Here is a 22,643-nt window from a genome sequence, read left to right on the forward strand (position 1 = left end):
TTCAAGACGTGATCTCTCTTAATTCACAAGGACTAGAATCCAATGCTCTCTCTGCCCTTGGATAGCTGTGCCTTTCAGCATTGTTTTATAGCCCTGATAGGTTGCAATATCTCACTGTTCCAATTAACATCCTGCTTTCCCTTAACCCCCCCCCACACACACTTCAGTGTGAACCTGATATATATAGTTTAAAAATGGATGATATTTCAAAAACTGATAGAGCTAGAAACCAATACTTTATGCTGTTGGAAAAGCGCTGGGAATCCCAGCTTTTAAACAGCACAAATTAATCTCATAACTAGTTGTTGGAGGGGTCTGGAGCTAAAAGAATGGGAAAAATCAAAGCTGGTTTATTGCAAAAAGCAAGCTGTTAATGGAAATTACGAGACTTTTAAATAATGGATATCTATGTTTTCATCTTAACTTTTTAAGACTTGTCAATAATTCCATAAAACCTATATAAAAGTAATAATTTTTGTTCCCGTCCTGTGGTTCCACCTGTCAATAGATTATGAAGAGCTACTGGAATTCCATGTTGCTTCTTTCAGCATCATAAGCTCAAGAGAAGAATCAGTGGACCCGTGAAAGGAAATGGAGAAAATATCAGACTTGGGCAAGAGGCAAAAACAAAGTCCAGTATTTTCTCCACTTAAGTCTAATATTTTCTTCGTTTTAGCTTCCTTGGTGCTCTTGACCATGGGGGACTAAGGCCAAGTCTACTCTACAGACCTATATCAATATTACTGCGTCGCTCCGGGGTGTGAAAAATCCACTAAAAATACTAACTTAACCCTTGGTGTAGACAGTGTAGGGTGACCAGATGTCCCGATTTTATAGGGACAGTCCCGATTTTTGGGACTTTTTCTTATATAGGATCCTATTACCCCCCCACCCTCTTTCCCGATTTTTCACACTTGCTGTCTGGTCACCCTAAGACGGTGCTATGTCCCCAATGTAGCTACCACTTCTTGTGGAGATGGATTAATTACACCGATGGGAGAAGCTCTTCTGTCAGCGTAGTAGCGTCTTCACTAAAGACTGCTGCACCGATGCAACGCTATACGCGAAGACAAGCCCTTAGACTTTGCTAAGTGGGGGAGCCATGGTTGGGGCGACAAATACTAAGTATTGTTTATGTTTTATGGAGAAGTTTGGCAAAGTTTCATATTCAGTAACAAAATAAAACCCTGAACATTTTTATCGTGCTTTCAGGTCCATTATCTCATATCTACCCAGGATGTAAGTACTTGAGTGGAGCAACACAGCTGTTTTCAGGACAGTAAGCTTTGCCACACAGTGGTCCAGAGCAGTGGTTCTCAACCTTTCCAGACTACGGTACCCCTTTCAGAAGGCTGATTTGTCTTGCGAACCCCAAGTTTCACCTCAGTTAAAAACTACTTGCTTACAAAATCAGACATAAAAATACAAAAGTGTCACAGCACACTATTACTGAAAAATTGCTGACTTTCTCATTTTTACCATATAATTGTAAAATAAATCGCGCCTCCCAGGTTGAGAATCACTGATATAGTATCTACATAAACTGTTGCCTCCCCGTTGGGGAATCGAACCCCGGACTCCCGCGTGACAGGTGGGGATACTTACCACTATACTAACGAGGATCTGCGTATAGTATCTAGAGCAGTATAAACAAATCATTGTATGAAATTTTAGTTTGTGCTGACTTTGCTAGTGCCTTTCATGTAGCCTGTTGTAAAACTAGGTAAATATCTAGATGAGCTGATGGACCCCGTGGAAGGTCTCTGTGTACCCCAGGGGTATGCATACTCCTTGTTGAGAACCACTGGTCTTTGATCAGAGGGAGAGAAAGTCTGCTGGAAAAGTGTGTTCCCCTCTCCTCCCCCATCTCACAATGGAGTGCATAATATACTTCAGCATCAATTTGTGCGCTGTAAAATCACACCCATTTTATTTTCCTCACATCTGGGGTGTTGATCTAAAATTCTACGTCCCATGATATTCCTAGTGGCTCTGAGATAAAGGGAAATTGCCCTGATATGCCATGTGAAGTGGGTGTGTCCAGGAAAGCGTGTTAACAAAAGGAAAGCCTCGCTAGCATTTTCCTAATGCCCTCTCAAAATGGTCCCTTGGGAAGGAGTGTTGATGGTTCTCATGGGAACTCACTGATGCAAGGAGCTGAGTTCACACTGAAGCCACTGGGAGTTGGAAGGGCGCCCAGCACTTGGCAGGATTGGGCAGACGAGCAGTGGTGCAAGCTAAGTGTTCCCTAAACTAATAGTAACCACCATCTCTGTGTGCCTTATAGCAGAGAACAAAGAAGGCTTCCATAGCTGACGTCCTGCCTTTGGCAATGGCCAATATGCTGATGCTGAAGAGCAGCTCCTTTTCCACCCTCCCAAACTAATGCTCCTTGCTAACGGTGCAGTACTATGGAGGGTGAATTCCTTCCTAGCCCCTGCAGTGATGCAGCTTAAACCCTGAAGCGTGAGATTGCGTTTGATGTCAGGAGACTAGTTCTTGGAGCCAGCTGTCCTTGTTCAGTGAATGTTGTCTTAAAGAGTGCAGAGGGCCCACTCACATGCATGCCCCATCCAAGGCCAGGTCTACAGTATAGAGCTGTGGCCCAGGATGGTTAGGCTTGGCAGAGCCCCCTAGCAGAGATACAAGGTAAACCAACCGATGGAGTTGTGCTGGCATAGCTACATTACCTCCCTGACTGTTAGGTAAATCGATAGACGTGCTCTTCTGTCAGCATAGTTGTATCTACACTGAAGCTTTTGTCAGCATAGCTTTGTCAGTGAGAGGGTGGGATTTTTCCCCCCCACACTCACAGTTGCCATAGCTATGTTGGCAAAACTCTGCAGTGCAGACCAGGCCTTAGCCCTCAGAATAGGACGTAAATAGTGCAATAGACCTTGTGCTAGCCCTCCGCCGGGGGATGGATTTTGCCTGAAGATGGGGAGAGAGTGTGAGCTGCAGAGAAACTATGTGGGAAGGGAACCTCTGTTCTCAGAAGCTTATTGTCGCCCCTTCCTTAAATCCGAAGTCAGTAGTTACAGGTTAACCTATATTTCACATTGATTAGTTAATCTCCTAAGGTGTTACATGTCTCAGGTACAGCAGCCAACGGTTGCAATTTCATTATATTTTATTGAAAAGTAGAGCTAAAAAGGTGTGTTCTAAAACTTCTCAGGGCTTGCCAGGAACTGCCCAAGTCTGGGTCTGTGGTGCGCTCCGTGATATGCAAAGAGGTATTGGCCTTCCTTCCCGAAAAGTGCTTTGCAGTCTTATTGCTTTGCCCATCATGGAAATTCAGCCATCTCTGGGGTGGAAATATAGCCGCTTTTAGGGTGGAGTTGGGAAATGAAGGATAACACTCTCACTTGAGGCTACAGCGGAGTTTACGTTAATTGCCTGAATTGGGATCTGGCTATTTTAGAGGGGTTAACCACTCTTGTGAGAAATGACTATGGGATCTTAAACTCATGGCTTCTGACCTACATCTGTTCTGCAGCACAGCACAGCCAATGACACAGTGCGCCCTGGGCACATGCTGGGGAATAGCATTTGTTTTACCTGGGTTTTCATTGGATGTCACCTCTATGGGTACTAACTTTGTTAAACGGGTGCCTGTCAAGATCACAGCCCGGGGTGGAATGATTGTGATCTTCTGCATTTATATTCTTGAATACTTCATCTCTTTTTGGAAAAAGAAGACATCTTTTGATGCTTCACCATTATTATGCATCAGATGATGCAGGAGATCGGGTCATCCCAGTTACGAATGAGACGTGATCTCCACAATACCAAACCAGTTTCATCTTCTCCCACTAGGCTTTTCTCAGTGCAGTTATTTTTGAATATACTATGCATGGACTGAGCACGTAATCTCAAAGGAAGACGGTTTTATTAAATCACCTGGCTGATAGATCAGTCCCCCATAACCACATGTGTACTCCTAGGCAAACTGGACTTAAATTCTGTAACATCCCCACCCCCACCCCAATTTCTTCAGCATTCTGGTGTAGCAAACTGAAAATTATGCTGCCAATTTTAAAACGGAGGGGTGTAGGGAATTAAATGAACCATACCGCCAGCTTACATGTAAATGATTCTTAATGTTCTCTTCATGAGTCCAGACCACTGGAAGTCCCAATTTAAAGGAGGGTGCATGCAGTCTGTCAGGAAGTGTGGAGGATGTGGGATGGTCATTTATTCCCAAACTCAGAGCCTGACTCAGCATTTTAACACCCATTATTTTCAGTGAGAGATGAGGGTGCTCAGCACCTTTCAGGATTGGGCCTGGGATGGAGAGGATACTTCAGAGTATTGCCTGGGCAGTTTGTTCTCATTTCACTTTTAGTATCTTTTAAGGGGTATTTTTGTTGGGTTTCTTATTGACGTTCCTTTGAATATTTATCTTCCTTTTTTTTTTTTTTTTAAATTCCCAATGTAAATACTTTTGCGACCGAGCCCCTGAGAACACGCGTTTCTCCATTCCTGCAGAGAACAGCCCTTTTGTGAACGTGCGTTCATGTTTCAGGAAACCACCTCAGCTATTCCAAAGCCCCATAACGGCTAGATAAATTGAGTACCAAACCGTTTACTAGGCATGAGTCATTCTGGATGAGACCCAGGTCCCATCTGCTTTGCTTTAGTTTTTAGAGATGCCATGGCACTTTCTGTTCCAGTTTCCTTGGCAAAATATTTATCCTCCCCTCCTGATGTGGAGTAGGATATGTGTGGCTGATGGATACACCTTCTGCCCCAGAGCTCTCCATATTTTGTTGGCGAAGAGCTTTTGAATGAAGTGTGCCATAGTCATGTGGACTGGGATTAATCAAAGGAGCCTAAGGGAACTCCCAGTAATTCCAGCCACACTATTTTATCATCTCTAACCATGGCTAACTTTTAAAACTGAAATTGGATAATTATCCACCCTTCTTTGTAGTTGCATCTGAGGATCTTAATAATTTGTACAGAGATGGGTCGGTACCATTATCCCCGCTTTCCAGAAATGGTGGAAACTGAGGCATAGATTTAAGTGATTTGCCCCAGGTTACCTACCTACCTCCTAGAGCTGGAAGGGACCTTGAAAGGTCATCGAGTCCACTCCCCTGCCTTCACTAGCAGGACCAAGCACTGATTTTGCCCCAGATCCCTAAGTGGCCCCCTCAAGGATTGAACTCACAACCCTGGGTTTAGCAGGCCAATGCTCAGACCACTGAAAGCTATCACTCCCTCCATGACTCAGTGTCAGACAGGGTCACGTTTCTGCCCCAAAGTTCTTAATGGGAGCCTTGCATGTGCCCGTAAGGGCAGATCTGGATTCCAGTATTGAGGTCCAATCATTTTGGTCTGGCTAAGCCAGTAAAAAGAAGATAGCTCAGCTGGCATGTTATTTGTCTAGAAACCCTTGCAAATAACAAAGCTTTGCACTCACCAACTCATGGAATGTTGTATTTTGTTTAAAGGGATGCGGCTAAGGTTGGTAGGCCCAAAATGTCACTTTCCATCCCTTTTTCTGATTACATATCCCATGTAACTCTCTTTGTGGGCCTGAGCCGAAGTCGATCAAAGTCTTTCCATTGACTTCAACGGGCGCTAGATCAGACCAAAATTTGTGCCGTTTTTTTTTTTTTTTGCAAACCAGCGTCTTGATGGAGTGGTGTTGGTCAGACTTAAAATGAATAAGGTGGCCAGTTGTCCCGTGCTTATGGACAATCGTTTGGCATACGTGTGTGCATGTGTGATGCGGGGGCATGAGGTAAAAAGCATGTTCACAGATACAGATTTCCGTTTCAAGCCAAGTCACCAAGTTGTAGTTAGGGGAAAGGGAGACTTCTTAAATTGTTGCAATATCTTCACCACCCTTATGATTTTAATTGCGGATACAGACATACAACCTGGTCCTGCAATGGGCTCCGTGCAAGTACACAGTTCTGTCCACTCAAATCTTGTTGCAGGATCGGGGCCCTAGAAGTGGTAAGGTAGATGTTTTGAGGCATAATTCATTGTTTGCAAAGTGTTTGGAGCTCATGTGAGAGAAGTGAGACATACAGTATTTATTTGGTATGGAGTTCAGGACTGTTAAAGAAAATCTTGCAGTGATGCATGGGAAGAGAAGGCCCCTAGCCTGTCTTGTTTAGTCTTATTTAACAGATTTTTGTTCTTAGATTTAAAACATGTATAGTCCCCTTCCCCAGCCTTATTAAAAGTTGAAATGGTCACATTTTAAAGGTTACCTTCATAACAGTATGCTCTGGAGAGAGCTGGGGGTTTGTTTATTTTTTTTTAAAAGACATGTAGCTTAGATTCTAGAGCACAAAATGGCAACTTTTTGTTTGCTCACATGCTGCAATTTGACCCCTGACAATAAGCGTCTGCCATGCTTTGCGCACACACAAAGGGTTTGCCTGCATTAGAATTATTCGAGTGAATTGACTGCCAGTTAACTTGAGTTAGTTAACAAGCTTGTACATACTAGTGTAGATGCTCCACACACCTTTGTTCCAATACACACTGGAGTAAAGGTTTGTGGAGCACCCAGACTAGCACATGCAAGTATGTTAGCCAACTCATGCGGGGGAGGGATAGCGCAGTGGTTTGAGCATTGCCCTGCTAAACCCAGGCTTGTGGGTTCAATCCTTAAGGAGGCCACTTAGGGATGTGGGGCAAAAATCAGTACTTGGTCCTGCTAGTGAAGGCAGGGGGCTGGACTCAATCACCTTTCAGGGTCCCTTCCAGCTCTATGAGATAGGTATATCTCCATATATATATATAACTGGCAATCAGATCACTGGAGATAAAAACTCACATGTAGCAAACTCTTTGCTTGTCTTGATCAATGTCATTTGTTTTCCTGTGTTACACAGGCGGTCATACTATGATCTAATGGTCCCTTCTGGCCTTAAAATCTATATAAATACTTTTCACAAGCTCCTTCTATATGCCTGATCCTACTACGTGTACTCAGATGAGTAGCAATATTGGAGTCAATGGGCTAAATTATTCCATTGAAGTGCGTGGGACTCTTTACATGATTAGGGGCTGAAGCATTGCGCCCGTTGTGCACAATGGTATGTCTGTGTTGCAGGTGGGAGGTGTGATTTCCCATTGCGGGCAGAGAGACTGAAGCTAGCTCCGTTTGAGTCTATGCTGGGAATCCCATCTCCTACGTGCGTTGTAGACATATGCTTAGGACGAAAGGCATAGACCTTTTCCTGGCCCGCTGGCCGGGGGGTGAAATGCACCAGCTATCATTTGCTAGAACTCATTTCTCCAGAGGGCAAACGCTTATGGTGGCACCAAAAGTGTTTAACTTCGATTATCTTCCAAAACATTTCCGGCCTGGTTTTCAGATGTGCTGTGTAGCTACAAGCCAGTTGAAATCCATGGAAGATGAACTATCAGCACCTTGAGCATCAGGCCATTCAGGTCTCTGATTCCAAAAGGATTGGAGCTGACCCCGAAAGCTGAAAGCAAAGCTGAATGCACTATGGGCCACTTCTTACACTTACCCCTGTATTTTTTCTCTTGTACCCTTTTTTGTTGTTTTTTTGGAGCCAGTCATCTAACAGGGTGTAATAAGTGTAATGGTCTTGCAACATTCCAAGATAGCCTCATGACGGTGGAAGTCTTAGCTACACCATATAGTGGTTGTTCTCCCTGCCGTTGGCCACACCGTGGGAATAACAGAAAAACTATTGCCCATATGGTCCATGTTAAGGAATGTGTAACCTGCAGGGTCCCCCCCCCACCCCCTCCAGGCTGGTAACATTGTTTTGCTGTGGGGAACATAGAACAGGCTCCAACAGTAATACTGACAGTCTTCAGAATTATGATACAGTGGAGCTCTCGCGTAATTCTTTGTTGAAGAAGTTAAAGGCCTAAAATGTTAAGGCTTATTGTTATTCTGAGTTGATAATCTCTGCCTTGCTTTAATAATTTTTCCTCATGCCTGGATAGCCCGCAAGTTGCACAATAATCACTCACACAGCTTTGTAATCAATGCCCAAAGTAATAGGATTCCGCTGGCCAACGGCAATTAATAAATTTGTGTCTTTTTTAAAACACTAGCAAGTCGGGCCTGAAATACGACTGACTGGCTTTCCTCATTTGCATATTTATTGCAGTGGAAAAATTCTTGCCGAATGATTGATGTTGAGCCTGCCTCTTGAATTCCAAACAGCACATTATTATGAAATGAAAAATGCCGGCCATACAGTTGATTAAAGTTGAAGACAGTGGAATCGGTGTTTTTTAAGATTGTGGGAGAATTAAAGGCATATTTTAATAGATGTTGACAAGAAGTGAACTAACAAAAGCAAAGCAAAGGATTTGCTTGAAAAGATTTAATCAAATGTGTTTCTTGGGGGATTAATTGCTGGGGATGACTAGTGCAAGTGGCTGGCTTGTGGATATGAATGAGAAGTATTGTTCTCAGGCCAATGTATTGAGTGTCATTTTGACCTATAGTTTAACTTCAGTCCCAGAGTCATTTAAAAAGAGCGAAAATACTCTCTTAATCAGAATGTTCAGATAAACATGTATGTCTGATAAGATGTTTTGTTTAATAACTGAGTTTAATAAAAACTATGGGTTTGATTTTTGTTTATATTTTTTTTTATTTCTATAATGGAAACAGTTTGTTAGGTGCTTTGCACAATCTGTGGAATGGTAACATAGTGCATTTCCAAGTTTTTCCTCTCCTGATTTCAGGAGGTCAGCTTTTGCTAAAGATATCAACGTTTAAATACATACATGTGTTGATCAAACTTGTTCGTGTGTGCGTGCATGCTGAATGCACTCTGTGTGGGTATATGGAAAAAACTAAAAGGGTGTGTGCATGCGGTATTCTTACAATGCCAGATACCCGGATTTAACTGAGGAAAAAATTGTTAATCACGCAGCTAGGTGTCGACTAATCATAGAAAATTTAAGTCCATCTCCTTCATATTTGGTATTGTGTGCACAATAGTAGTTTTGCTTAATGAAATAATTTCCATATGCATATGCATACACTGTGTCTGTACACACTATAGAAACAAAACACAACCGTTATGTGTGCCTCATACTGTACATGCACATATTATGATGTGCATACCGTGGGCGCTCTCGTGCTAGGATATGTACAAACACAGAGTGAGACAGTCTTTGCCTCAAAGAGCTTACAGTGTCAATGGACAGACGGAGAAAGGGAGATGAGGAAACAGGCGCAGAGAGATTAAATGACTTGCCTACAGTCGCACAGCAGCTTAGTGGCTGAGTCAGGTGCCCTGATTCCCAGTCGGGTGTTTTATCCATCGGACCATGTTGCCTCTCAGGGACTGTATATTATGTTTTTGTTTATGCAGATATCAAATTAATTTTACCACCAGGATGTAACTGAGCGATTGTATCTCTGTCATCTTTGACCTTCCATTCTCTCTCTACCGTTTTACCCCCTCTCACTGTATCATAATAGGTATATATCTCAATATATTATTTATCTCCTAGAACTGGAAGGGACTCTGAAAGGTCATTGAGTCCAGCCCCCTGCCTTCACTAGCAGGACCAAGTTTTTGCCCCAGATCCCTAAGTGGCCCCCTCAAGGATTGAACTCACAAGCCTGGGTTTAGCAGGCCAATGCTCAAACCACTGAGCTATCCCTCTCCCCTATCATGGACGATACAGTAACTCCTCACTTAACATCCTCCCAGTTAACGTTCTTTCACTATTAGGTCATTGACCTATTAGAGAACATATTCCTTTAAAGTCCTGCAATGTCCCTTATAATGTTGTTTGGCTCCCCTCCTACCGGGATCTGGGTTGGGGTGCGGGGGCTTGCCCTACTCCGCACGGCGGACGTTCCAGCCGGGGACTGGGTTGGGGTGCGGGGGCTCCCCCTGCTCCGCCCGCCCGGGGTTCCTGCCGGGGAGCAGGGTGGGAATGCGGGGGCTGCCCGCCCGCGGCCCCCCACCCCACTACCAGGCAGGTGGAGCAGGGCAAGCCCCCGACCCCACTATGCCCCTGCCTCAACCAAGTTTCACAATCATCATTGGTGAGTACAGCATTATTTAAAACTCATACTTTATATGTATATAATGTCTTTTGTCTGGCAAAAATAATTTCCCTTGAACCTAACTCCCCATATTTACATTATGGGGAAATTGGATTCGCTTAACATTGTTTGGCTTGAAGTTGCATTTTTCAAGAACATAACTAAGACGTTAAGTGAGGGGTTACGGTATAAGGCTCTAGTGAGGCCTGCAAAGAACTCTGTGTGAGCATCAATGGGGCTCTGTGTGGGTGAAGAATCCAGCCTTGGACTAAGGCTTGTTCGACCAGGATCATGCTGTTACACCTCTTGGGCTCTTCAAAGTAGTATATGATATAAAATCCAAAACTGTATGTGTGTGTGTGTGTGTGTGTGTGTGAAATCTCAACTACAGTAATAGCTACTGTAACATGTCTCATGCTTATTTCAGTATAGTAATGGGCTATATAGTCATTGATAAAAAGAACAGGAGTACTTGTGGCACCTTAGAGACTAACAAATTTATTAGAGCATAAGCTTTCGTGGACTACAGCCCACTTCTTCGGATGCATATAGAATGGAACATATATTGAGGAGCTGTAGAACATAATCCTCTATTTTTATCTTGTGTTCTCCTCTTTGATTGCTGTCCCTCCCCTCAACCCACCGCCCTATCCGTTACTAGTCTCTGTGGTGGTATCTCATCTTCATAGACAGGAGATTCATGTATTCATCTTTTCTGTAGGGTGTTTATCACCATGGTAACTGGTAGCCCATGAACATTAATGAACTTACGCTTGTGAGGTAGGGGGTTACCATTATCTCCATGTCACAGATGGGGAAACTGTGGCACAGGAAGTCTGTGGTGTAGCTTGGAACAGAACCCAGATCTACCCCTCAGTCTCTGTGTCTTAACCACAACACCACGATCCTCTTCCCTTCCAGACTCATTTCCACTCCTTGGCTTGGTTCGGTGGGGAGTGTCGCCTTTGCAGTGTGACCCAGCAGCTGCCACACAGAACTGAGGGCATCTGTTATCCTAGACGTTTCAGACTTTTGTTTTCCAGTGGCACCTCTGAGCTTTCCTTAGTATACTTGCACTGGGAGTTTTGCCATTGACCTTCGTGGGAGCCAGGATTTCATCCTAGGACCTCCATATCCCATGTCATAAGAACTGGGAGGAAACATGTTGTTACCCCACAAGAAGCACTGAAATAACGTGTGAGGGGACTTAGGTGTCTGGGTGCTTTTAAAAAACCCAACTAGGCGTCTGTCTGGATCTTTCAGCACCTAAATACCTTTGAAAATCTGGCCCTCCAGCACTTGCTTAACTTTAAGCATGCGCTTAGTCCCATTGACTTCAATGGTCTTGCAGAGAGCCCTATCCTTGCTGCTACACAAATTGCTGCCAGTGTTCATTGCCACTGCTGGGGGCAAAGGGAAGTCCCACCTAGTGCTGGGGAAAGGTGAACGGGTCATTTTTCTAGGTAGAGACGCTCTTGCAGTAGAGATGCTGGGCTTACAGTGACATAAGTGTGAAGAAGCCCTCATCCTGCCTACGACACCAATTCAGCTATACTTGGGTGTCAGTCTCTACTCTAGCTGTCTGCATTCTGACTTTAAACTAGGCTGGCCAAAGTATGGCTGGTTGGCCCTGGTTATCCTTTATGCAGGAACCAGCGCCACTGATTCAAACAAGGGGGTAGGACCAGCAACAGAGCCAGTGTGCCTGTAAGCTCTGGCATTGACAAAATTGATTTTTTTTTTTTTGTGGTTTGAGAGCAGTAGGACAGATTTCATCTCTGGTGGGTCTCCTGACACTTTGATACATGGCAGTGCTATCCCTGAATGGAGCTTAAATACTCCAGGGCTACTTTCTGACTCGGTAAAGGGATGTATAAAATGAGAACATATGAGAGAGTATTAACAGAAAGGCACAGTTTGATTTACTGATATTGGCTCCCAGCTTTCTTGCTGGATTGATATGCTGTCTTCTGGATCTGCAACAACTTTTTCACTCCTGGACACAAAATAAAGGGACTCCCGTGGACTCTTAAAAGTGACTCTTATGAGTTGGCCTCTTGCTAGGGACAGTCTCAGGATTCCCATTTAAACTGGATGGTAGGTTCAAAACACGTTTCACTTGTTCGCGTGGCAGCAGTAAACGTTTCCTCTCACCTCGCCTCCCATTCAACATCATCTTTTTCTTTTTCTTTTTTTTTTTTTAAATGGCACTTTTAGACCGGGAGTAAGTGGTACAGGGAGCAAAGGGTTGGGAGAAGTGGCTGTGTACTGTTCTCCCAGGTCTTACTGCATCCCCAGCTTTATTTTGCCATTGTTGTACACAACGTGTATGGAGCAGAAAGCTACATGCCTATGTTTTCAAACGGGGCAGTGATTTTGAGTTCCCATATTGGGGCACCTTAGAGCCACATCTTCTTTCAGACAGTGCTGAGCATCTGCCCTCCAACAATCAGTTTCCTTAAGTTGGGCACCCAAAATCACTTGAAATTTAGACTATTATTTTGAGGACTTTTCACAAATGTCTTGAGGTCCAGTATAAAGACAGTAATTATATAGTCCCATAGAGATGCATAGCACTTGACGGGTAATTAAAAGGCACAGTACTGGCCCCAGGGAGATTACAATGTGAGTTAAATAAAAAATGCAACAACAAAGCACGTGGAAGAGGGGTGGGGAAGCAGAGGGTCCAACAGGAGTAGAGAGCTGCTCTGTAAAGTGCCTTCAGACTAGCTTTGTATGAAGGGACTTCAGACTACACTCTGAACGCTGTCTCTATTCACTGGGCGTTAGGGTCTAAGGGGGGGGGGTACTGCTGGAGAAGGAAATGGGGAGCCAAGGAAAAGCGTAGACAGCTGTAGTCAACTGAACACAACAGATGCAGGGCAAAACATGGTTAATGCTGACAGAGCTGGGGCAGTGAGTCCAAGAAGCAAACTGCTTAGTTTAGGAATTCAAACTGAAGTAAATTCAAACCTGAGTAAGTGGCAGAAACTTTGTTGTGAGCCTCGCCCAGGTTTTATCGCTGCTCAAGATGTATTTGCGGGTGCCTACCTGTCTTAAAAAGCGCTAGATACTGACAATTAGCAAAGATTTGCTGGTCCTGGGAACCCTCCCCATTGCCTGGTCATGTCCATGAGGGCTAATTGTGATGCGTTCTCCATGCCCGCTGGTACATTGCGAGGGCACTCTCTTTTTGCCCCAAAGGGAAATTAGGGTAGGAGTCGAAACGAAAGATTTTTAAGTCTGAAAACTGTTTTAACGTGCTGGTATGCTTAAGAAAAACTGTGTGTGCTTGTGTGCTTTAGTGGCCCATTTCAGTCCAAGAACAGCATTTAAAAACAGTCTGCTAAATGAGTGGGGGCGGCGGGGGGACTTGCTTCCCCATTTCCTGGGTTGTATTCATAAAACTGCTGTAGTTTACACCCTGTCTTCATTCCTCAGTTAGAATGTTCCTTTCCCCAAAGCAGAAAGGACAAAGGGTGTGTGCGTGTGCGCCTGCCTGCCTGCCTGCTAGAAAACAGTCCATTTTGGAATTAAATGCTGAAACGGATAAGGCAGTGCAGTATCAGGGGGTGATACCAGCTTGTGTGGCTGAGTTTATAGCACACTTAGGCACCTGCTAGTCACACCCAGAACCCTATCCAATAATGCCATTAAATACACAAGAATTGAAAGCATGGAAATAGTCCAGCTGTAAGAGGCTCATGATGAAGTCAGTGCCTGGAATAATTAGCCCTCCCACCTGGGTAGACACACAGTCATTGTCTGACCTGCCCTCCCCACCCCCTTCACTCCAGATAAAATTGCTTCCCATCCTCGCTTCTGTTGGGGTCCATATCTCATATCCTGAGGGAGCCTGAGCCTGTCTTTATTCCTTGCCTGCTTGCAATAGCCCTGATACACCTCCGAAGAATTTGAGTGCTACTCCAGCTGTAATAGACAGGATCAAAGCCGCCTGGGGTGAATTAGCATTGCCACTGGAGGGTAGACAGCGGGTAGAAAATAAGCGGGTTCAGGACCTCTGGGGACATTTAGCTGGGTTGCAGGAAAAGATTTTGCTGTTTTAAGCTGTGCACTCAGGGCGGGGGGCACTTGCCTCTTGCAAATGATGCCCTTGCTTTAACTACATACCACAGATGCATTTTTAAGGGCTTTGGTCTGTTTGTCTGTTAGAATTGTTTTGATGCTAACACACGACTGTTTTACGAGTGTGGCAACCTAATCCGTTAATAGGTTTATATAGAACAGCTGTCAAAATGTATCTATAATGAGCCACGTACGGGAGGAGGATGAGCGTAACTGCTGATCTGCAGCAAAAGTCTTCCTAGTGTCTTTTCATTGACATTACTGCTACTGAGGTCGGGCCATCATTTATCCGGGTTCTGAGGCAGCGCTAATATCGGCAATGGGAACATACAAAAGATTGAGACCCGGCATGTCTGAGTTGATTTCCACTTCCGTTGCCTTCATGTGACTGATGAAGATTTGCTGCTGATTTTATCCATGGTTTTCTGTGTCCCCCATTTAAAAAAAAAAGGCTAAATTAAAATAAAATACTCCCCACCCCTTTCCTGTTGTGCTATCCGGTAAGTAAGGGAAGGATTTGGGACCAGATCCTCAGCTGCTGTCAATTGAAATAGCTCCACTGACTTTACAGCAGGTAAGGACCTAGCCCTTTGTGATTCGTTAGAGAGGTAGAATGGTCTGTGGTAAAAGATCTGAGTTCGAGTCCCAGCTCTGCCATTGACTTCCTGTGTAACTGTGAGCAACCCATTTATTCTCCCTGCCTCAGTTTCCCATTTGTACATTAAGTGGTGTTATCCTGTCTCCCTTTTGTGAAGGGCTTTGAGAACCTTGGATAGGAAGTGTCTAGAAACGGGCCACGTATTTTGTGTTTAGATGCGGATATGCGTGGTGCTTATCAAGGAAGATGTGGTCTTGCTCTGCCCCAAGGAATTTGCAATCTAAATGGACCAAGTCTGGACAACCAAATTCATTAAGAGCCTCAGGAGACAGCTCTCTAGTTCTCTCTGAACCTTTCTTTCCTTTGTTAGCCTTTGGTTATGAACATGACAGAGGTTGTCCCCAGGCTAATGCCAACATAATCTGTTTTTGATCAAACCTTTAAGGGGAAACTGTCTGGATCACTTCAGATCGCATCTAGTCTCTTGCTTGCTTTTTGTCTATAGGAAAGACTATTCTACACCTTCATAAAGCTTTTCCTTGCAAGAGACTGAACATGTTTGAGCTATGATGCCACAGCTCTGCAGACTGATGGTCAGATTGTCAGTGATTGCTTACTGTACTTGAATTTGTTAGGGACATCAAGCTGTAAAGACTTCTCAGAGTGTCGGACATCGTGCAGTGGTTGAATTATAGTATTGATGGCAACCTATTGCATGTTTTGCAACAGGTGCCAGGTGTGTGAGCGTGGTTAGCTTCCCAAACTAAATCTGTGTACTTACCGTTGTCATATCGGGTAATAAGGCCATAACAGCATGTGCTTTGAATATTTACAAACATACAAATAAAATTTGACTCCACACGCAAACACAGCCCGTTCTATCCACTTCCTCATTTAGGTGACACTTGCAACTGTCTTCCTGTGGGGAAATATGAAATGTTCAGATAATGCTCAGGGTACCATTACCAAATACAAGCTTCTTGGAACAAGAAACATCCTTGTGGAGCCACAATAGGGAAACAACTTGCTGAAGTGGTGGGGTCCAATTCAGTGGAGTTGTCCCACCAGCATCGTGTAGTAGCTTGAGTAACTTCTGGAACCTCAGAGCTTTGCATGGTTATGTCGGCAAGAACTGGAAATCCCAAGCACTGGGATTCTCTGCTGGATTCTCTTCTCAGCTCTCTGTTGAAATCCAGTAGTCCTGTTTCTGTGTTCTTCTATTTGTATTGATGGTAATCAGGCTAGAAACAAGCGAAGGCAGCGCACTTTCAAATGAGGTGCAGATGCCTGTGAAACAGTTCCCAGATACAGGCCTAGTTAGAATGCCAAGATCTCTGGCCTCCTGTTGGTAATAGCAGCAGTGGGCAGCCTCTAAAATAAGTGATGCTTCAGACTGTAGTTCCAGAGAGTTCCGGCAAGGCCTGGAGAGAGGCTCTTATTAACCAGGTAACAGAGAGTTTTCCTGGGAAACCTATGGGTGTTAATGTCCTACCTTAAGGGGGTAGAGAGCTGCTGTACCACTGTTGGACAAATCCATCTCCCCATCACTTGTCTGATTTCGAATGCTTGTCCCTGTAGATTGGAAGCTCCTCTCGACAGGGACTTTGTTCCACAGCTACGTGAAGGAATTAGCAACTGTCCAGGTCTTTGGCTGATTGATACCGAATGGGCCTGCAGGTGGTCTGGAAAACAGCTGCCTGCGGAGAATCTTTAAACTTCTGCCTTGATTCTCTTCTGGTTTAACTACACTCTGTCTTTTTAAGTGAATGTAGGGTTTGTGAAGGGTGCCCAGTTGGCAGGCCTGGAGACTGACATTCTCTGCTTATAAACCGCTAGGCCTGCAGTTCTCGTTCTCTCTCTCTCTCTCTCTCTTTCTCTCACTCACACTCACACACACACCCCTGCACCTGCACGTGTAGATAGGATACATGCATATAATTATTCTCTCTCTGGAATTGCTCCATATTCTTACACCAAAGCTGGTGCCTGCTGCAAAAAGTAACATAGGAGGGCAATGAATTAATCAGCAAAAGGGGCTGTTGTCATATCCTTGTGCCATCAGATACCTAAGCCCACAGTACTTGCTACTTCAGTATGCTAATCTTTTAGGATTCTGAGCCCAAACTTGTGTGTCTCAGTTAAATAGACCGATCAATGTGTAACCGCTCAGCAGTTTAGAAAATGCCCCTCACTCCCTTCCTTCTTTTCTAGGAATATCCTTCTGTGCAGTTGTTTTGGCAGTAACAAAAGAATGAGTCATACATGTTAAACAACATTTTAATCTGGGCTGGTGAAAACAGTCGCCTATGAGGCTTACCAAGACCTGCACTATCTGTGGCAGGAATGTAGGTTTAATACGAGAAGCCAGAGTCACGCTGAGGCTTCACCAGAAGCTGGGATCAACCTGCAATTGTCACTGCGTCTCCTTCTTCTGCAGGTTATAAAGCCTTGAAGGCGTTGCTGAGAGCATTAGTGGACCTCCAGGATGAGCTGCTCTATCAATATCCAGGCACGAGGCATCTGGTAGATGGGAAGCAATCAAAAGTGGAGAGGTAAATACAGAACAAGTCTGGGTCTGGGCCTTGCTAAAGCCCACCTGGCAGTTAACTTTTTAAATAGGAAAACATAGAAGGTTTGACCTTCGCCATCTCAGCTCTGCTCCCCCAGCTCCTACTGTGTGGGTAATGGACACAGCAGACAAATGGCATTTGAACTTCTCCTGTTTTTACCGGGAGCTTGTGTTTTGTAATTTCTTTTGGTGGCGGGAGGGAGGGTTCAGCGACTTGACTTCTGAATAACTAACAGAAGATGGCAAGATGATCAGCAGAGGAGTTGCTGTTAAAGAGAGTTTCCAAATCGTTGCCTCAAAGTGTTTCTATTTTTTATTTTAAATGTCTAGTGATGAGGAGATCCCCAGTGGTAGTGATGAAGAGATGGGAGGTGAGGATCAGATGAGGCGGAAAGGCCCCGCTAAACGGAAGCTAGAGATGGAAGACTATCCAGAATTCATGGCTAAGCGATTTGCTGACTTCAGAACGTATCGGAACAACACCTTGCAGAAGTGGCATGACAAGACCAAACTAGCTTCTGGCAAATTGGGGAAGGCAAGTGTGTATGTGTGTGAGAGAGAGAAATTTACCGGAGACGTTGGGACAGCAGCCGAAGTGTTTCATGCCATTCATACATGGGAACATTCCTTGTTCCATCTAGAGTTACAATAGTAAGAATTAAAACACACGCCCATGACAAACAAAAATCCCCAAAGCTTTTGGAAGGGATATAAGGCCTCATGCTTCAAAGCCATAAGCCAGGTTCTAAGTTGGCAGGGTTAGGAGGAAATTTTCCCCATGGGCAGATTACTTCAGAACTGCCTTCTATCGTGTTTCTCACACTTTCCTCTGAAGCAGCTGGTATCAGTCCGTTATGAGCTGGAGACAAGATACTGTTTATGGTCTGTACATTTCCCTATTTACTTCATGATTTATTGTAAATACACAGACCTGAACACTTGAATTCAGCTGGCAATTCATTTTGTCCTCAGAGATCCAGGGCCCAGCATGTAGGGGTTAATATTAATCATTGAGAAGTTTGTCTGAGCTAGAACAGTGAAGCCTGTCTATTAAGACAGGCTTTTAGCTTTCCTCAGGGCAGTATCTTTTTGTTGGTTTATTTTTTGTTGGGTTTTATATATATATATATATATATATATATATATATGTATTAAAAAAACAACAACAAAAATCCAAACTCAAACTCCTCCAGTAGGAACATTGTCTGCTTATCCACTGACACGGAAAGATAAAGGAACATTGCTGCCTTGAGCAGCAGCTTTCTGCATTATCTGACACTAGTTAATGTTGTTGCAGGGTTTCAGTGCCTTTGAGCGTTCAATCTTGACTCAGATTGATCATATTATGATGGACAAAGAGAGATTACTACGGCGGACACAGACTAAGCGATCTGTGTATAGGGTACTTGGAAAGCTGGAGCAGGAATCTCAGCCCGTCCCCGAATCATTGCCTGGATGTTCGGTAAGAGTTTTTGTTTCCAATGGAAGTGATGAAATTCTCTGCAAATGAATTAAATTGATCCTTTAACAAGTAATGTTCTTGTTGGTGTAATGGGTGATGAAGTAACACTATTTGTAATTTAATGGATTAAAAGATGATGGAGGTGCTTTTTGTATTTCACAATGTTTGTGTTGGTTCCTATGCTTATTCCTGATAGGCAGAGCAAGACTCCAGGTTGGACCATGCCAGCACTTTACCCTGATCCTGCAATAGGTGTCAGTTCTGTCACATAGCCTGTATTCTGCTTTATAAAGAAGCAACTGCAAAATTTGGTCCAAATAATGGGGTTTAAAGCTCTTGACCAGGAAGTTGGAACCAAGAATCACATTGCATTTCACCTGCAAAATATTCTAAGTGTCTACATCAACGTAGTATTTAAGGGATAGTAAACACTCAGCTGTAAAAATTAACGTAGAATTATTGCACTTGCAAAAATATTTTCCCCACTACATTTAAAATATAGGCCCATATATGCATTGAGGCACAACTACATTTAAGTACAGCAATGTGTCAGAGATATCATATGCAGGTTGTGCTTGTTTCATAGGGAATCATAAAACCAGTTCTGTGTTGGCAGTCTTTTTCCATTTCCTTCCCATGTTTTAGAAGTCCTTTAATCCTATCCTTATAAATAATCAAATGCTTAAAAACTTCCTGTAATGGCAGGTGTTCACCTGCTTTCAAATGTTTGTGAGCTTTACATGGTGTCATTGAGGTCGGAGATGGAAAAGGCCTATTGAGTCCTTTCATCCAAACCATTATTAATCCGCGATAGCTCCCTGTTGTACGCTTACTCATTTTTTTGTCAAGTTGAATTAAAAATGGGGCTTCTACCACTTCTCCATAGAGTCCTTTCTACAGCCTAATACATCTAGATCTTGTTCTAATGGGTCCCAAGGCTGTACATATTGAAGAACATAAGGTGCTGAAAATATGGATTAGGGAAGTTCACTGCCCAAATCCACCAAAAGTGTGTTAGACTTGTTTTAAGATATGATACCATGTCTGGGTGCTGCCCAAAGCATAGGCACACGTGGGCTTATAAACATTCTCTCTGCTGTTCCAGGAGGTCGTCCCTCAAGCCAAATCCAACACGCACCTAAAAGACCTGGATGAGGAGATCTTTGATGACGATGACTTTTACCACCAGGTGGGTCTCTGGAAATCTTTTCTCTGTCTCATGGCTCAAGTTGGCTTTTAGTATTTCTGAAGTTAATGCAGTAAATTCTCAGCAGTAAGTTCTTCTGCCCAAAGATTCCTCTTAGAGAAACACCATGTTAGTTGCTTGACTGGACATCTGTAATCTCTACCTATTATCCTTGTTTCATGATGTCCAAAGGTTTTAACTCTGAAATCGCTATGCAAGACTTTATCTGTCAATCCTTCAGCCCTGCCTCATGGGGAGGAGTCTTATGGACTTCATTGAAACTACTGTACCCATGTGGATCAGGCTTGCTGAATCTGATCAATCTCTGTAGTTCTCATTGGTGATTATTGCTTACAAAGAGGAAATCACAGGAGTTTCTACTGGTGAATATTTTAAAGAAGAAACAAATGCTTATGTGGGTGGGAAAGCCCCATCACAAATAAAATTTTTGAAGTTGCTCAATGGTACATTAGTTACCCTCATCCAAACATAAAACCTGTCTAATCAGCGTGAAGATTGAAAGTGCTGCTGGGCTCCCAAAGCGCTTTCCATACTGAGGCAGGGAGACTACACACACTACTCTGGCGGCTGCAGACTGGGGTGATCATTGTGTTTGTAATTCAGTTAGCAAATGATAATGTCAGCCACATAAAATGCATACTGGAAATTACAGTGCTTTGAAGTGATTTGCTAAATTAAGTCCTGGACCAGTGCCCAAAAAAATATTGCTGGTCCAAGGATCCAGAGATGGTTTTAACATCAGGACTAAACAAATGCCGTTCTATTATTAGAAACCTGAAAATCTTAACTAGAGAAGCTCATTAGATCAGCAGGTAAAATCATACGACAATTGGAGTATGGAGAAGGGAGGTGGAAATATGTGATTTTTAGGGCCTGATAACTAATTCAACTAGACTGGTAGCCCAGGACATGTATTGGAAAAGTCTACTAAACAGAATGAAAACATTTGCAAAGTAGGTACTTATTGTCAACATTTTACAGATTGGAAGAGCACTGAGAAATTTTAAGGGGGTGATTTTTTCAGGAGTCCTCAGCGTTGTTCTAAGTCTGCTACTATTACCGTCAATGGGAGTTTTATTATTGACTTCTATGGGAGCAGAGTTAGGACAAAGCTAAACACTTTTGAACATCTCACCTGGTAAGCAACCTGTTCAAGGTTACATAGGACGCCGGTGGCAGAGCAGGGAATGGAACCTGTATCTTTTGATTCCTAGGACTGTGTGTTACGATACGAGCATCCTTCCTAGCCCTGGGGTGAGTTGAACAGCGTTTCCATGGCAGGGAGGGACTCAGCAACTCCTGCACTGGAGATTGGATCCCTCTGCACATTCTTTCAAATGCAGAAGGGGGCTGTTGAGTAGCAGTGATTGGAGGGCCAGATCTGTGATGTTAGTGCTGAATATTGGTGTGAGATAATTCTGAGATGCAGACAGATCTGTTCCCATCTTCAGGAGTCCAAGTTTGCAACAAGAGGATATTGCAGATTAAATCAGCATAATAAAATACCGAAATGAACAGCGAGAAATAGCCCCGACTGGCAAACCTTAGGCCTGTACTGTGGGGGTTTTCTTGGCCCTGAAATGTTAAGTTTTTAAAGAAAAATGGCAGTAGTTGAATGGCCCTTCCTCCTTACTAATAATTTTAACTTCGATACATTCTGATTTCAGAATTATGACTAGTCACATTTTAGCTTTTCCCCTCACTGGTTAATTGGGGTGCTGGGGTTAATCTAAATTAAAACTTAAACTAATAGAGGTCATTGAGGGAAGAGGAACACCTGAGTAAAACAAATGGGGCTGCCAGGAACAACTGTATCTTGGCCATTTCCCAAGAGGGAAGTGGCAGCAAATTGGAGTTGTTTCAGCGTTCTGTAGAGGTGAATGATGGGTGACACTCGTTTAATGTACGGCATCTCCGGAAACATTCCAGATTGCATTACTTGCTGTACCAACTGCTGCCGCCCGCACACAGCGAATAGGAACGGGGACCAATCGACAACATCTGGCAGCACAGCAAGGAATGGGTGCAACTCTTGAAACCCCATAGACTCTAAATATGGTGCTTAGGACTGTGGAGGCTTTAATCACTTACCACTCTTTGGCAGCAGGCTACGACAGCTTATCCTAGCCTCGTACATCACGCACAGACATCTGCTGAGCCGCGAGGCAGCGACACATTCATTTTCCTTTCTTGCTTTTTTTTTTTTCCTTTCTCCCCTTCTCCCTCCCTCCCTTCCACCCTTCTCCTCTCCTCTCCTCCCCAATATGCTTATTGGGAGAGATGATCTGTAAAGATTACCGCTTCATTGTGTGCAAGTAATTGTGGGGATGCCAGCCCCTTGACAGACACAGCGTAGCACCTGTTCCGCTGACCTGGTTAATTTCTTCTGTTGAGTGGGATTTGGCAGAGATTGGAGCTGAAGCCAATTCAGTGATAAGGCTAAAGAAAATGGCTGTATGTTTTCTGTCACCTCCCAATTAAATTGGTTTCATAAAGTGCTTTCCTTTATTTGTCAGGGTAGTGAGCTGGAGCTGAGTGTTGCATTCAGAAGGGGTAGAATGTATTACAATAGACCCGTGATAATACAATGAATGTGGTTTCTTTCCAGCGGGTCATACGTAAGCGCATGCGTGTGTGCGTGTAAATAAAATATAAAAAAGGACCTGATATTTCAGAAGTAACGAGCGCCCACAACTC

At 43.8% G+C, this 22,643-nt stretch overlaps 1 protein-coding gene and 1 non-coding gene across 2 annotated transcripts in view; one reads left to right on the forward strand and one right to left on the reverse strand.

Annotated features, from left to right (window-relative positions):
• AATF (apoptosis antagonizing transcription factor) overlaps nt 1–22,643 on the forward strand; it is a gene marked incomplete at its 5' end in the record, with an annotated part of 77,172 nt that overhangs the window by 9,937 nt on the left and 44,592 nt on the right. The window contains 4 exon segments of the mRNA XM_034752343.1: nt 17,146–17,260; nt 17,608–17,812; nt 18,575–18,739; nt 19,845–19,928. Of these exon segments, the coding sequence (XP_034608234.1) occupies nt 17,146–17,260; nt 17,608–17,812; nt 18,575–18,739; nt 19,845–19,928 (569 nt within the window).
• TRNAD-GUC lies at nt 1,551–1,622 on the reverse strand. Its single transcript has one exon. It is a non-coding gene; the product is annotated as a tRNA-Asp (tRNA).

Source organism: Trachemys scripta, chromosome 18 (genome assembly GCF_013100865.1).
Source record: "Trachemys scripta elegans isolate TJP31775 chromosome 18, CAS_Tse_1.0, whole genome shotgun sequence".
In the NCBI taxonomy this organism is placed as follows: domain Eukaryota; kingdom Metazoa; phylum Chordata; order Testudines; family Emydidae; genus Trachemys; species Trachemys scripta.